This window comes from Aquarana catesbeiana, linkage group LG05 (genome assembly GCF_042186555.1).
Source record: "Aquarana catesbeiana isolate 2022-GZ linkage group LG05, ASM4218655v1, whole genome shotgun sequence".
NCBI lineage: Eukaryota > Metazoa > Chordata > Amphibia > Anura > Ranidae > Aquarana > Aquarana catesbeiana.
The window spans coordinates 527,053,678-527,070,194 of NC_133328.1; the positions used below are offsets into that span (position 1 = coordinate 527,053,678).

Sequence of the window (16,517 nt, forward strand, 5' to 3'; positions counted from 1 at the left end):
CGGAGCCTCGATGACATCACTCCCCCGTGCAATGTGACATCCCTCCCGCCATGACGGCACACTAGCTGAAGCTTCAGTGCGCATGTGCCAATGACGTTGGCACATGCTGATACAGGGGATATCCCCTAAACTGTGTAGGTTTAATATAGGCTTACCTGTAGCAAAAATTGGTTGTAAAGGGTTTACAACCACTTTAAGGACCCTCGGGTGCAAGCCATCTGGTCCGGGGGACTTATTAATGTTAAGTTTTTCAAGTCTATTTCTAATTTTGTCCTCTGTTAGCCATGAGGGTGCTTCCTGTGATGTGTCATGAGGATAAACCATTGCAGTTTTGGTTACTGAAGCCCCCCGTTTCTCTCGTGATAACTGAGAAGATGAATAAATTCAATACCTTTGCCATCTCTCCATCCTTAGTAACCAGATTCCCTTCATCCATTCTTTATAGAACCAATATGATCTGACCTCCTTTCTTACTATTTATGTACTTAAAGAATTTCTTGGGATTTTTTTTTACTCTGCTCCGCTATGTGCTTTTTGTGTTCTATCTTAGCCGCCCTGATTGCACCCTTACATTTCTTGTTGCATTCGTTGTAAAGCTGGAATGCTGATGATGATTCCTCAGCCTTGTATTTTTTGAAGGCCTTCTCCTTCGCTTTTATATGCATTTTTATGTTGGAGTTATGCCACCCAGGACTTTTATTAGCTCTCTTAAATTTTTTTCCCATTGGGATACACTGGCTAATGCCCTTATTTAATATGCTCTTAAAGCATACCCATTTTTCCCCTGTGTTCTTTGTTTCTAAGATTTTTATCCCGATTATTATCTTTTAGCAAGGATCGTAGTTTAGGGAAGTTGGCTCTTTTGAAATTCAGTGTCTTTTTATTCCTAATTGACCTGTGATCGCTGTTTCCTAAACTGCCCTGTATTTCCACATCCGTGATCAGTCTGTATTGTTAATCGGTAGATCTAGTAACGCTTTGTTTCTAGTTGGTGCATTTACCAACTGACCCATGAAATTGTGCAGCAAGACATTTAGGAACTGGCGAGCCCTAGATGAATGCGCGGTTCCTTCCACCCAGTCTAGTCTGCATAATTAAAATCCCCCATTATAATGACACTTCCCATTCTTACGGCTAATCCAAATTGTGATAGGAGGTCTGCCTCCGTCTCCTCCCTCTGGTTAGGGGGCCGATAGCATACTCCCAGTATTACTTTCCCTTTAGTTTCCTCCCTTTGTAGCTCTACCTATAAGAATTCCACCTTCGGGTCTGGTATGGAAATTAAGGGGAACCCTGCGCCAAATTTTTCTAAAAAATGGCGCAGGGGGCCCCCCCAAAATCCATACTAGACCCTTCAGGTCTGGTATGGATTTTAAGGGGAACCCTGCTCCAAAATTAAAAAAAAATGGTGTAGGGTCCCCCCAAAATCCATACCAGACCCTTATCCGAGCATGCAACCTGGCAGGCTGCAGGAAAAGAGGGGGAACGAGAAAGCGCCCCCCCTCCTGAACCATACCGGGCCACATGCCTCAACATGGGGAGGGTGCTTTGGGGTCTGACCCCATAGCACCTTGTCCCCATGTTGATGGGGACTTATCGGAATCTGGAAGCCCCCTTTAACAAGGGGACCCCCAGATCCCACCCCCCATGTGAATTAGTAACGGGGCACATTGTACTCCTACCATTTCACAAAAAAAAGTGTCAAGAATGGTAAAAAAGACAAGACAGCTTGGGACAAGTCCTTTATTTAAAAGATATAAAAATAAAAATGTCCCGCAATGTAAATCCCAGCCGCCCGACAGACCGAAAAAAAAGCCACAACAGTTTTGCCTCCATGGGAGGCTCCCGCCAAGTGATGCTTCTTCTCGGTGACAGCTGTTATATAGCTGAGGGCAGGGCCACCCGGTGACGTAAACGGGTGACCCTGCCCCCCCCTGATGCCACGGGGTTCCCCCGCATACCCCCACAACCACCGGGCAAGGGTTGTGGGGATGAGGCCCTTGTCCCCATCAACAAGGTGCTTTGGGGTCAGACCCCTAAGCACCCTCCCCATGTTGAAGGCATGTGACCTTGGTACGGTTCAGGAGGGGGGAGCCTTCATGTCCCCCCTCTTTTCCTGTGGCCTGCCAGGTTGCGTGCTCAGATAAGGGTCTGGTATGGGTTTTTGGGGGGACCTCTAAGCCATTTTCTTTTTTTTTTTTAATTTTGGCACAGGGTTCCCCTTAAAATCTATACCAAACCTGAAGGGCCTGGTATGGATTTGGGGGGAACCCCACGCAATTTTTTTATTTTTGGTTCGGGGTTCCCCTTAATATTCATACCAGACCCAAAGGGCCTGGTAATGGACTGGGGGGGAACCCATGCCATTTTGTTCAATGAGTTTTATCTATATTGCTGAGACCCGACAATTCATTACAGCCACGATCAGTTTTAAATGACAATTTTTTCCTTTAGAAATGTCATTTTGCTGTGGTACTTTTCTAAACATGGGGAAAATGCGCCACTTTACAGGCATACTATATACACCCCCCAGGCATGATATTTAAAGGAAATTTCATTTTTATTGTTTCACTTTAAGCATTAAAAAAATCACTGCTCCCGAAAAAACGGCTGTTTTAAAAAAAATGTTTGCATTGATTCATGTCCCCTGGGGCAGGACCCAGGTCCCCAAACACTTTTTATGACAATAACTTGCATATAAGCCTTTAAAATGAGCACTTTTCATTTTGTATGTTGGTGTCCGATAGACTTTAACGGTGTTCCGGTGGCTTTCGAATTTGCCCCGAACACCGCATATTGTTCAGGTGTTCGCCGAACATCCCAACAACCAAAGTTCGGCCCGAACTTATGCTCGGGCCAAACTGTTCGCCCATCCCTATTATTCTGACCATTGGGGAATTTCATAGGGAGACCGTCAGCTTTTACTTGTCAACATCTCAGTTGTTTTTAGCACTTCAGTTTTAGTAAATCAACCCCAATGTGTCTTCAGGACAGAAAGTCAAGGGAAATCTCCCCAGTCAGGTGGCAATAAACCTGTAAGGTGTTTTAATCATGCCCTACTCCTTTCCAAAGAAAAAAATGTATGTATTTTGACTTTAGATATATATTTTAGGTGAACATGATTTGCAACAAGTCAGAAAGTTTGTATCACCTATTCAGCTGCTGTTTCCCTCTGCTTCCCTTTTTAGGTGATTTTGACTTGACTTTACCCCTACTGGACAGGGTCTTAGTGTGTCCTATGTGTTTTGTTACCAAATACAGTCAGGTCCATAAATATTGGGACATCGACACAATTCTAATCTTTTTGGCTCTATACACCACCACAATGGATTTGAAATTAAACGAACAAGATGTTCTTTAACTGCAGACTTTCAGCTTTAATTTGAGGGTATTTACATCCAAATCACGTGAACGGTGTAGGAGTTACAACAGTTTGTATATGTACCTCCCACTTTTTAAGGGACCAAAAGTAATGGGTCAATTGGCTGCTCAGCTGTTCAATGGCCAGGTATGTTATTCCCTCATTATCCCATTTACAAGGAGCAGATAAAAGTTCCAGAGTTCATTTCAAGTGTGCTATTTGCATTTGGAATCTGTTGCTGTCAACTCTCAATATTAGATCCAAAGAGCTGTCACTATCAGTGAAGCAAGCCATCATTAGGCTGAAAAAACAAAACAAACCCATCAGAGAGATAGCAAAAACATTAAATGTGGCCAAATCAACTGTTTGGAACATCCTTAAAAAGAAAGATTGCACCAGTGAGCTCAGCAACACCAAAAGACCCTGAAGACCACAGAAAACAACTGTGGTGGATGACCAAAGAATTCTTTCCCTGGTGAAGAAAACACCCTTCACAGCAGTTGGCCAGATCAAGAACACTCTCCAGGAGGTAGGTGTATGTGTGTCAAAGTCAACAATCAAGAGAAGACTTCACCAGAGTGAATACAAAGGGTTCCCCACAAGATGTAAACCATTGGTGAGCCTCAAAAACAGGAAGGCAGATTAGAGTTTGCCAAACAACAAGGGTTTGCCAACAAGGCTAAAAAAGCCTTCACAGTTCTGGAACAACATCCTATGGACAGATGAGACCAAGATCAACTTGTACTAGAGTGATGGGAAGAGAAGCGTATGGAGAAGGAAAGGAACTGCTCATGATCCAAAGCATACCGACCTCATCAGTGAAGCATGGTGGTGGTAGTGTCATGGCGTGGGCATGTACGGCTGCCAATGGAACTGGTTCTCTTGTATTTATTGATGATGTGACTGCTGACAAAAGCAGCAGGATGAATTCTGAAGTGTTTCGGGCAATATTATCTGCTCATATTCAGCAAAATGCTTAATTGGACGGCGCTTCACAGTGCAGATGGACAATGACCCGAAGCATACTGCGAAAGCAACCAAAGAGTTTTTTAAGGGAAAGAAGTGGAATGTTATGCAATGGCCAAGTCAATCACCTGACCTGAATCCGATTGAGCATGCATTTCACTTGCTGAAGCCAAAACTGAAGGGAAAATGCCCCAAGAACAAGCAGGAACTGAAGACAGTTGCAGTAGGGGCCTGGCAGAGCATCACCAGGGATGAAACCCAGCGTCTGATGTCTATGTGTTCCAGACATCAGGCTGTAATTGACTGCAAAGGATTTGCAACCAAGTATTAAAAAGTGAAAGTTTGATGGATGATTGTTAATCTGTCCCATTACTTTTGGTCCCTTAAAAAGTGGGAGGCACATATACAAACTGTTGTAATTCCTACACCGTTCACCTGATTTGGATGTAAATACCCTCAAATTAAAGCTGAAAGTCTGCAGTTAAAGCACATCTTGTTCATTTCATTTTATATCCATTGTGGTGGTGTATAGAGCCAAAAATATTAGAATTGTGTCGATGTCCCAATATTTATGGACCTGACTGTATGTATTAAAATTGTCCACTCTCCTTAACTTTAGTAGAATGAACTCCTTGCACACTTTCATTTCAAATATGTTGGCAAAACCTCTTCAATGGCACCAAAGCGAATTCAACCACGCTGACTGGCATTTTAACAAAATAGATGCATTAAAATTCCATACAATGCTCCCTGATCACATTTTGTAATTTGTTTGTTTTGTCTAGGGCCTGTTTGCGATCTGTGGACTTATGACTGGTTGCTATTTCTGCTGCTGCCTTTGCTGTTGCTGTAATTGCTGTTTTGGAAAATGTAAACCAAAACCATCAGCCGGAGAAGATTATGAGTACAATGTGTCCCCGGAAGACCTGGAAGAGCAGATCAAAACAGACATGGAATCAGGTGGTGTATATATCTCTATACATGTCCTAAAGAGGCAGTACAGTGTATTTTCAGTGAACACATATTTCTAATTATTATTATTATTGGTTTACCTTTAATAATTGTTTATGTGATTTTCACATTTTAAAAGCTACGCTAAGTCAATCACTCTTTCTTACATACTATCATGTTGGACTATAAGCAGCCATGCCAATGCGCAGTGTACTAGCATGCTTAATATAGTTATTGCAGTAAAATTGTGATGATCAGGCACCACTGGAGCATGCACACATTCACAAGAAGTTCATACAAATGATCTACAGGTTGATTAACGTGAAGAGGCATAAATCTTGAAAAAAGAAAGGGGAAAACTGTATTTTTTTTTTTAATTACCAAAAATGCCGTCCTGTCTTACTTACAATGCTCTACGAATCTTGTTTAACCTATAGAGGGAGCACTGCATTGATTCAGCCTCTTTAAGGCTCCCTGCTTAATAGCTGTTGAGAAAAACATCAGTCACACAGGCAATCAGGGGCGTTGCTAGGTCTGCAAAAGATCTGGGGCTAGAGCCCAAAGCAGCGGTCACCAACCGGAGGGGGGGGGGGGTGCACGCCAGTGGTAAGCAATTTTTCGTGGGCAATGGCTGGTGTTGGCGCTTCAATCATCATGGCACCATGGTTGATATGGTGTCATCGTGATTAAAGCGCATTGTTTTTATTGTTACATTCTAATATATAATGAAGTGGTTCAACTTACCATAATGTAGAATCAGTGGGAGCCCTGGGTGTGTCACTTGCCACATCTCCTCTCACCAGATGCAGCGTGTCACTTGCCACCGTCGCCTGTCACCAGATGCAGCTTGTTACTTGCCACAGTCACCTGCCACCAGATGTGGATTGTCAGTTGCCACTTGATGTGGATTGTCACTTGCCAAGTCACCTGCCACCATTTGCAGATTGTCACTTGCCACGTCACCTGCCACCTGATGTTTATTGTCATTTGCCATGTCACCTGCCACCATTTGCAGATTGCCACTTGCCACATCACCTGCCACCTGATGCAGATTGTCACTTGCCACGTCACCTGGCACCAGATGTGGATTGTCACTTGCAATGCCAACCAGTGCCATCAAATGTGCATTGTCGCTGCATTGGTGGCAGGCTGACAGCACTGGTCCATTTAGTGAGGCCAGGAGAGCGGTGATGAGAGGCGGGCATGTCATCGCTGATTGTCCACCCGCTCGCTTCTCTCCTGTCTTTTAGAGTAGCCTCTGTGGCTGGGACATCTGCTGCAGGGAAGGCAGAGCAGGACTCAGTGTTGTTCTCCTCATAAATCAGTGGGCTGTGCTGGCAGTGAAGCCCTGTGCTGCTTTTTGGCTGAGCGCAGCTTAGTGGGTGATGAGAATGGGGAAACTGCAGCTCTCTTACCTCTGTCAGATGAGGAGGAGAAGGAGGCTGCAGCTTTGGACTCGTCCATCTTAGAGTCTGGGTGTCAGAGTCTCTGGGCAGTGGTTGTGGTGAGGCAGGGTGGCCCTTCTCCATGGCACCATCTTGGACTGCTGTGTGTGGCGGCTTCATGAAGAAATCTGTGAGGTGGCGGGGACCCGATGTCTGCAATTGCAGCTGGGTCATGGTCCGCTTGTGTGCAGGGATCTTCTCCTCCCTGGGAGAGAAAGAATCGGCAGGCTGGGATGTAGAGAGCTGCTTTTTTTACCCTGAGAAGTGGAGCCATACTGCTCGGTGGCCAGGACACGCCCCCGCTTCTCTTCTCTTCTCTCATCCGCCTCTCTCATGCAGCCCGTCCGCCACAGCCGCAGCCTGCTGGTTAGGCAGGGACCCTGTGGCAAGAGACTCGAGGCTATGGGCCCCAGATTCAGGGCTATAGCCCCAATAGTCACCCCCTAAGGATGCTGTGCTGCCCCAACGGGGCATAGAATTGATATAGATTGTTTTCCTAACCATTTTCTATGGACTTTTATATTTAGTTCACATGCTGCCATCTAGTGACCTTTTGTGGTAATGCACTTGTTTCTTATGTTCTTTTTCCCTTATGTTATGACACACTTCCTTTGTATGTAATGCTCCACCCTTCTTCCTGAGTTTGTACTTCCTGTGTCATGGATGCAGCAACAAGTCACATGTAGCAGGGCACATGTATTCTGCATTGTAAGTTACAGACAATATCATCTTTTGACCGCATAAATACTACAACCTATTCATCTCATTGTATCCTGTCATCTGCTGTAACCTGATATTCAGAATAAAAGCATCCTGTGGTCACACAAGTTTACTGCACCTCATGTGAATGTTAAAAACGGTTTCTCTACATTAGGGATGAGCCGAACACCCCCCTGTTCGGTTCGCACCAGAACATGCGAACAGGAAAAAAGTTCGTTCGAACATGCGAACACCGTTAAAGTCTATGGGACACGAACATGAATAATCAAAAGTGCTAATTTTCAAGGCTTATATGCAAGTTATTGTCATAAAAAGTGTTTGGGGACCTGGGTCCTGCCCCAGGGGACATGGATCAATGCACAAAAAAGTTTTAAAAACGGCCGTTTTTTCAGGAGCAGTGATTTTAATAATGCTTAAAGTCAAACAATAAAAGTGTAATATCCCTTTAAATTTCGTACCTGGGGGGTGTCTATAGTGTGCCTGTAAAGGGGCGCATGTTTCCTGTGTTTAGAACAGTCTGACAGCAAAATGACATTTTGAAGGAAAAAACTCATTTAAAACTACCCGCGGCTATTGCATTGCCGACAATACACATAGAAGTTCATTGATAAAAACGGCATGGGAATTCCCCAAAGGGGAACCCCGAACCAAAATTAAAAAAAAAAAATGACGTGGGGGTCCCCCTAAATTCCATACCAGGCCCTTCAGGTCTGGTATGGATATTAAGGGGAACCCCGGCCAAAATTAAAAAAAAAAAATGACGTGGGGTTCCCCCTAAATTCCATACCAGACCCTTCAGGTCTGGTATGGATTTTAAGGGGAACCCCGCGCCAAAAAAAAAAAAAAAAACGGCGTGGGGTCCCCCCAAAAATCCATACCAGACCCTTATCCGAGCACGCAACCTGGCAGGCCGCAGGAAAAGAGGGGGGACGAGAGTGCGGCCCCCCCTCCCTCCTGAACCGTACCAGGCCACATGCCCTCAACATTGGGAGGGTGCTTTGGGGTAGCCCCCCAAAACACCTTGTCCCCATGTTGATGAGGACAAGGGCCTCATCCCCACAACCCTGGCCGGTGGTTGTGGGGGTCTGCGGGCGGGGGGCTTATCGGAATCTGGAAGCCCCCTTTAACAAGGTGACCCCCAGATCCCGGCCCCCCCCCTGTGTGAAATGGTAAGGGGGTACATAAGTACCCCTACCATTTCACGAAAAAAGTGTCAAAAATGTTAAAAATGACAAGAGACAGTTTTTGACAATTCCTTTATTTAAATGCTTCTTCTTTCTTCTATCTTGCTTCATCTTCTGGTTCTTCTGGCTCTTCTGGTTCTCCTGGTTCTTCCCCCGGTGTTCTCGTCCAGCATCTCCTCCGCGGCGTCTTCTGTCTTCTTCTCCTCGGGCCGCTCCGCACCCATGGCATGGGGGGGAGGCTCCCGCTCTTCTCTTCTTCTCTTCTTCTTTTCTTCTTTTCTTCTTTTCTTCTCTTCTTCTCTTCTTCTTCATTTTTCTTCTCCGGGCCGCTCCGCAATCCATGCTGGCATGGAGGGAGGCTCCCGCTGTGTGACGGCGCTCCTCGTCTGACAGTTCTTAAATAACGGGGGGGGCGGGGCCACCCGGTGACCCCGCCCCCCTCTGACGCACGGTGACTTGACGGGACTTCCCTGTGACGTCACGGGGAATGCCACAGGGAAGTCCCGTCAAGTCACCGTGCGTCAGAGGGGGGCGGGGTCACCGGGTGGCCCCGCCCCCCGTTATTTAAGAACTGTCAGACGAGGAGCGCCGTCACACAGCGGGAGCCTCCCTCCATGCCAGCATGGATTGCGGAGCAGCCCGGAGAAGAAAATGAAGAAGAAGAGAAGAAGAGAAGAAAAGAAGAAAAGAAGAAAAGAAGAAGAGAAGAAGAGAAGAGCGGGAGCCTCCCCCCCATGCCATGGGTGCGGAGCGGCCCGAGGAGAAGAAGACAGAAGACGCCGCGGAGGAGATGCTGGACGAGAACGCCGGAGGAAGAACCAGAAGAACCAGAAGAGCCAGAAGAACCAGAAGATGAAGCAAGATAGAAGAAAGAAGAAGCATTTAAATAAAGGAATTGTCAAAAACTGTCTCTTGTCATTTTTAACATTTTTGACACTTTTTTCGTGAAATGGTAGGGGTACTTATGTACCCCCTTACCATTTCACACAGGGGGGGGGCCGGGATCTGGGGGTCACCTTGTTAAAGGGGGCTTCCAGATTCCGATAAGCCCCCCCGCCCGCAGACCCCCACAACCACCGGCCAGGGTTGTGGGGATGAGGCCCTTGTCCTCATCAACATGGGGACAAGGTGTTTTGGGGGGCTACCCCAAAGCACCCTCCCAATGTTGAGGGCATGTGGCCTGGTACAGTTCAGGAGGGAGGGGGGGCCGCACTCTTGTCCCCCCCTCTTTTCCTGCGGCCTGCCAGGTTGCGTGCTCGGATAAGGGTCTGGTATGGATTTTTGGGGGGACCCCACGCCGTTTTTTTTTTTTTTTTTTGGCGCGGGGTTCCCCTTAAAATCCATACCAGACCTGAAGGGTCTGGTATGGAATTTAGGGGGAACCCCACGTCATTTTTTTTTTTAAATTTTGGCCGGGGTTCCCCTTAATATCCATACCAGACCTGAAGGGCCTGGTATGGAATTTAGGGGGACCCCCACGTCATTTTTTTTTTTTAAATTTTGGTTCGGGGTTCCCCTTTGGGGAATTCCCATGCCGTTTTTATCAATGAACTTCTATGTGTATTGTCGGCAATGCAATAGCCGCGGGTAGTTTTAAATGAGTTTTTTCCTTCAAAATGTCATTTTGCTGTCAGACTGTTCTAAACACAGGAAACATGCGCCCCTTTACAGGCACACTATAGACACCCCCCAGGTACGAAATTTAAAGGGATATTACACTTTTATTGATTGACTTTAAGTATTATTAAAATCACTGCTCCTGAAAAAACGGCCGTTTTTAAAACTTTTTTTTGCATTGATCCATGTCCCCTGGGGCAGGACCCAGGTCCCCAAACACTTTTTATGACAATAACTTGCATATTAGCCTTTAAAATTAGCACTTTTGATTTCTCCCATAGACTTTTAAAGGGTGTTCCGCGGCATTCGAATTTGCCGCGAACACCCCAAATTGTTCGCTGTTCGGTGAACTTGCGAACAGCCAATGTTCGAGTCGAACATGAGTTCGACTCGAACTCGAAGCTCATCCCTACTCTACATTGAACTGTGTTACCCCACCTGTCTAAGTTGCTGTTCGTCTTCTTAAAGAGACAGTACCATTTTTTGCAAAAACGTGAAAAATGTCTAGACAAGACTCTGAGCACCCTTTTGTGGCTGAACCAACACAGATTCATCATGCCTCTGAACCAGCAGATGTACAGGGAGCAGACTCTGCAGATATTGCCAAACAGAGTGTAAGACTCAAACGTACAATAAAACCTACACAGAAACTCAGAGAAAACTATGAAACCACTAGAGATGAGTTCTCCAGCAATCTGTCAGACTTATGGGACAGAACTTCACACTGCATGTCAGTTTTGTCACACTTGAATGATGAGCTGAACTAAGAAACTCTATAGATTGCTTATCTGCTGCGTACGAACGCTACCAGCGGCTGTTTGCAAAATACACAGCTTTCTTGCAGGACTGCAAAATAGAGGACTCTTCAGCAGAACTGATCAGGGCTGATGCACTAAACCAACAAAGGGATCTCTTAGTGCAAAACGCCCAGTGTAGGGCAGAACTCTGCATTGCTCAACTGCAGGAGACCAGATCGCACAGATCCACATCAACCAAGCACACTGCACGTTTTTCTAGATCCTCTCGCTCCAGAAGTTCAACATTAAGTGACAAGCTAATAGAGGCCCGTGCAAGTCTGGAAGCAAATAAAGTGTGAAGCTCCTTTACCAGAAAGGAAGCAGAAACACAAAAGGCCATGCAAAGATGGTAAGTTGCCAAGCAGAGATGGAAGCTCAGAGCAAAGCTCGCCAAGCATAGATGGAATCTCAGAGCAAAGCTCGCCAAGCAGAGCTCGAGGCTCAAAGCAAAACTCTTGAAGCAGAGATGGCAGCTCAACAAGCAGAGGCAGATTCTCAAATAAAGATTCTGCAAATGGAAAGGAAAGCAGCTGCCCTAGCAAGGCTGAGCGTCTTTTAACAAGCGATGCGAGAAAGTACTAACTCAGACTAACTCCATCCCAGCGGAACTGCAAGACCCAGTTGATCACACCAGTGAATATGTACTAAAGCATAATGTTTGCAATGATACAGAGTTATCTCCTGTACATCTTACTAACAACACTGTTCTGACTCTCAACACAGAGACCTCTCAGCTCCAAATGCCTGAGCCTCTTCAAGTCTACAACACAAGTGCATCTATGCAGCAAACTGCATCACCTCTTGCTGACAACAAGGTGACTTCCAGTGACAAGCCACAGCTCAAGCCACAGCCAGCACAAGCCTTAGGGACTACACCACAGTTAAACGCTCTTACAACAACAACATTTCATCCTGGTAAACCTCACCCTACTTCACCAGAGAACTTTCACACCTGAGGGGTTCCACAAGTTGCTTTGGCACCGAAGAGTGAGAGATCACACTTGAATGACTTTGCCAGGTATATGGTACGCTGTGAGCTCATTAACACTACCCTCTCAAGGTTTGACGACTGTCCAGAGAGCTCCAAGGCCTGGAGATCAACCTTCAAAGCTGCCATTGTTGACCTCAACCCTACTACCAAGGAGGAGCTTGATTTGCTCATAAAGTGGCTAAAAAATCTGCAGATCATGTTAAAAGACTGAGAACAGTGAATGTTGACCACCCAGATGCAGGTTGAGCAAGCCTATGGTAGCACCGAAGCCATAGAAAGTGCTCTATTCAAGAGACTGCAAAACTTCACAAAAATAGGGAACAAAGATTATCGCAAGCTCCAAGATCTGAGTGATCTTCTCATGGAGCTGGAGTTTGCAAAGACAGACCCACGTCTACCTGGACTAAGCTTCCTGGACACTGCTCATGGCATCAATCCAGTGGTGTCTAAACTGCCATATGGCCTGCAAGAGAAATGGGCACAACAAGGCTCAAGGTACAAAAGAGATTATAATGTACCTTTTCCTCCATTCGCATATTTTTGCAGGTTCATCAGTGATCAAGCCTGGATGAGAAATGATTTCAGCTTCAGGGAACCCAACTTGCCTGCTTCATCACAATCATCTTCATCAAGGTATGATAACATAGCAGCTAAACGTAGAGACTTTAATAGAGCAATGTCTGTTAAAAGGACAGACATCTCACCACCCGTATCCTCTCCTGCTCACCAGAGCGATTCGGGTGACAGAGATAAACACCCTAACCGTCAGTGCCCTATTCACAAGAAGCCTCATCCCCTAAATAAATGTTGTGGGCTTAGAGCAAAGACGTTACACGAGCGCAGGGAGATTCTAAAGAAACTTGGAATATGCTACAGGTGCTGTGCTTGTTATTGACATATTGCTAAAGACTGTAAAGTTGTCATTAAGTGCACAGAATGCAGTAGCGACAGACATGTTACAGCTATGCATCCGGGTCCACCCTCAGACAATTCACAGCAGCCTCCTACCTCCAGCCCTGTCTCAAGTCATGGCGGGGAGCAACAAGGTCACGCTCCAGCCACAGCTAACTTTTTTCTTCTTCATGCACAGAAGTCTGTGGAGAAGGCTTAGATCGCAAATGTTGCGCTAAGATATGCCTAGTCAAGATATACCCAAAGGGTCAGCCCGAGGAAGCTATTAGGCTGTATGCCATAATAGAAGAACAGAGCAACAGATCCCTGGTTAAGCCTAAATTCTTTGAGATCTTTGGTATAGAGGGACATGCATCACCGTATACTCTCTGAACCTGTTCTGGTCGTGAAGAGACCTTCGGTATAAGGGCCGATGGGTTCATGGTCTCTCATATCAATAAGAGAGAGGGCATACCCCTACCAACATTAGTCGAGTGTAACCATGTACCGGATGAAAGGGAAGAAATTCCTACTCCAGAGGCTGCATATCACCATACTCACTTGAGGCACCTTGTTTTTTTTAAATCAGATTTTTTTTTTATTTATAAAGCATAAAAAGAGAAACTCTTCCTTTAAACAAAAACAAAAACATACATCAAATAGCAATGCCAAGGACATATTATTATTATTATTATCTAAATATGCAACCAATCGGATTTGCTTCTCCTGCATCATTATGTTATACATGAACTTACAATCAATTTAAGAAGACAAATCTCTACATGTCCATATCAGTATCTGCCATTTCGTGTATTTTCCTCTTTTAGTAAGCGTGTCCTTTTAGTGTTTTGTACCCCCACTCTGCTCCCGGTCCTAAAAAGGACAATCGGTCGGTGTAGAGGTACCCCTCCCCCCCCTAAACAGTGGGGGGGGGGGGGTTTCCAGTGTTCTTCCATTAACTATCTTATATAAGTAAACCATATAACTCGTCACTGCAGAGTAATACAACTTCTCATCAAGAATATTAGTTCAGATTAATCCACATTCTGAGTTTCTATGTCACCATCCCACTCTTTACCCACCTAGTGTAGATAGCCTCCTTCCTCAAAACAGGGAGTGGGCATCTATGTCCTGCCACCAAGTATTTTATTTTGGACCAGTTGGAAGGGGGCTAAACCAGGTACTTCCAACCATGGGTCCCATATACGTTCAAATTTTGCTGGGCTGCCTCTGTGTTGGTATGTCAGCTTTTCCCTCAATAGGGTGTCATTTATGGTATTAATCCATTCTGTGTGTGTTGGCGGTGACACCGAAAGCCATTTTCTCGCTATAAGTTTTCTGGCAATAAACAATACTCTGGTAATGGCTATATAGGTGTGTGGTGTATATAGTTCCTCATCTAACCATCCCAGCAGACACAGCTTGGGGTCAACTAGAAATGTAAGATTCCATATTTTATTTATAGAGCTAATTATTTCAGACCAATACCTTTTGCAATTTCGGGCACTTCCAGAGCATGTGGATAAGAGTACCATTATCTATCCTGCAAAAAGGGCAAAAAGGATCATCTCTCCTGTGCCATTTATGTCGTTTATATGGGGTACGGTAAGTTCAGTGTATAATGAATAATTGTGTGAGTTTTTGGGAAGAGGAAAGGGATACATTGGGTACATTCTCCATTATGGCAGACCATTCATCATCCGCGATGTGGCCTATATCTTCCCCGCAGCTTGTCCTGCATTTTAATGACATAGTCTTGGATACCTGCATTATTAGTGATTCATATATAGATGATATCTGTCCTTTCCTAGACGTTGAAGTTACTAGCTGTGTGAGCACCGAGGGTCTAGTTAATCCCCATGTGGACGGTGTAGCTTGTGCTGAGATGGCATATCTGAGTTGTAAATATTGAAAAAACAAGACATTTGGAATGCCATACTCTTCCCTCAGGGATTGAAAGTCCCGTAGGAGTCCGCCCCGGTATAGCTGCGGGATATATACCACCCCGCTCCTAGACCACGCAGAGAAGCCCTTTAATTTACACAATTCGGGAAAGTTGCTATTGTTCCAGATATAAGACCATTCAGAGTACCCTTCATATTGAAAGTGTTGCTTGGCCTTGTTCCATATTTTATCTATAAGCAAAATAGTTTGGTATTCAGGTATTTTGTGGAATTCTCCTGCTTCCAAACACTCCAAAAGGCCCCCACTCGAGAGTATAGTGCGTATGATATTGCTTGTAGGGTCAGATGACCCGGGGCTCTGCCATCCCGTTAGGTGCTGTAATTGGGCCGCTATGAAGTAATAGTATGGGTTCAGGACTGCCAGCCTGCCCGAGGCCTTTGCCTCCTGTAATGTTTCCAAATTAATACGCGGTACCTGTTTCCTCCAGATCAAGGAGCGGAATATGGTGTTACATTTTTTGAAAACGTGAATAGGAATCCAGATGGGGGCGTTGTGGAGCGCATACAAAAGCTGTGGACCCCAGACCATTTTTATCAGATTATATCGGCCTACTACCGAGAGGGGAAGTTTAATCCAACTAGCTGCTTTTTCCTGAAATTTTTTAATCAGAGGGTTTACATTAAGTTTAACATATAGATCTAGGTTGGGATGAATGACTATGCCTAAATACCAGAAAGTATCTACCACCCTGATCTGGTCTGCTGTTGAAGGGAGAGGCGATACAAGGGGATCTAGTGGTAACAATGTGGATTTGTCCCAGTTTATCTTGAACCCGAATAGGATCCAAATTTACAGATTAACTCCATGAGATTTGTTAAAGAGGCAGATGTGTCGCCCAAAAAGATGAGCGCATCGTCTGCATACAAGGCTATTTTATCTTCCAAATTTTGCCTTTTAAAGCCACATATAGCCAGATTCCCTCTGATAGCAGCAGCCAGAGGCTCTATGGCCAGAGCAAAGAGCAATGGGGATAGTGGGCAGCCCTGTCTTGTTCCCCTGTGTAGGTCAAAGATGGAAGATAGCGTGTTATTCTAATGCAAGCTTTCGGTGCCCTATATAGTAGTTTAATGAGGAAATAAATGTCTCCTCTAAATTGAATTTCTCTAGCACCTCCAAAGATAATCCCATTCTACGCTATCGAATGCCTTAGCAGCATCTAGTGAAAGGATAGCTCTTTGACCTTGATTCTCTTTTGGAATTTGCATGTTTAGATATAGTCTGCGAAGGTTGTGTGCTGTGGACCTGTTAGGTATAAATCCCGATTGATCCAGCTGTACTATTTTTGTTACCACCTTGGACAACCGCATAGCAAGGACTTTAGTAATCAATTTTAAATCGTTATTTAAAAGTGATATGGGTCTGTATGACTCAGGTTGGTTGGGATCCTTCCCGGGTTTCAACAGGACCACTACCACTGCCTCGTACATGGAGTCTGGTAAGGAGTTATTAGCATGTGCTTCCTCAATGGTATGGAGCAATTCTGGTAGGAGTATGCCACTAAACTTCTTATACATCTCTATTGGGAGACCATCATTTCCTGGGGCCTTAGAATTAGGGAATGTTGCTAAGGCAAGTTGCAATTCCTCTAGAGATAGAGGTGCATTTAGCAGTTTTTGTCTTCCCCCTGTA

The 16,517-nt window shown here is 45.1% G+C and overlaps 1 protein-coding gene across 1 annotated transcript in view; it reads left to right on the top strand.

Annotated features, from left to right (window-relative positions):
* DNAJC5B (DnaJ heat shock protein family (Hsp40) member C5 beta) overlaps window positions 1-16,517 on the top strand; it is a 275,293-nt gene that overhangs the window by 167,284 nt on the left and 91,492 nt on the right. The window contains exon 3 of the mRNA XM_073631716.1: window positions 5,113-5,287. Within this exon, the coding sequence (XP_073487817.1) occupies window positions 5,113-5,287 (175 nt within the window). The remainder of the gene's footprint in view (window positions 1-5,112; window positions 5,288-16,517) is intronic.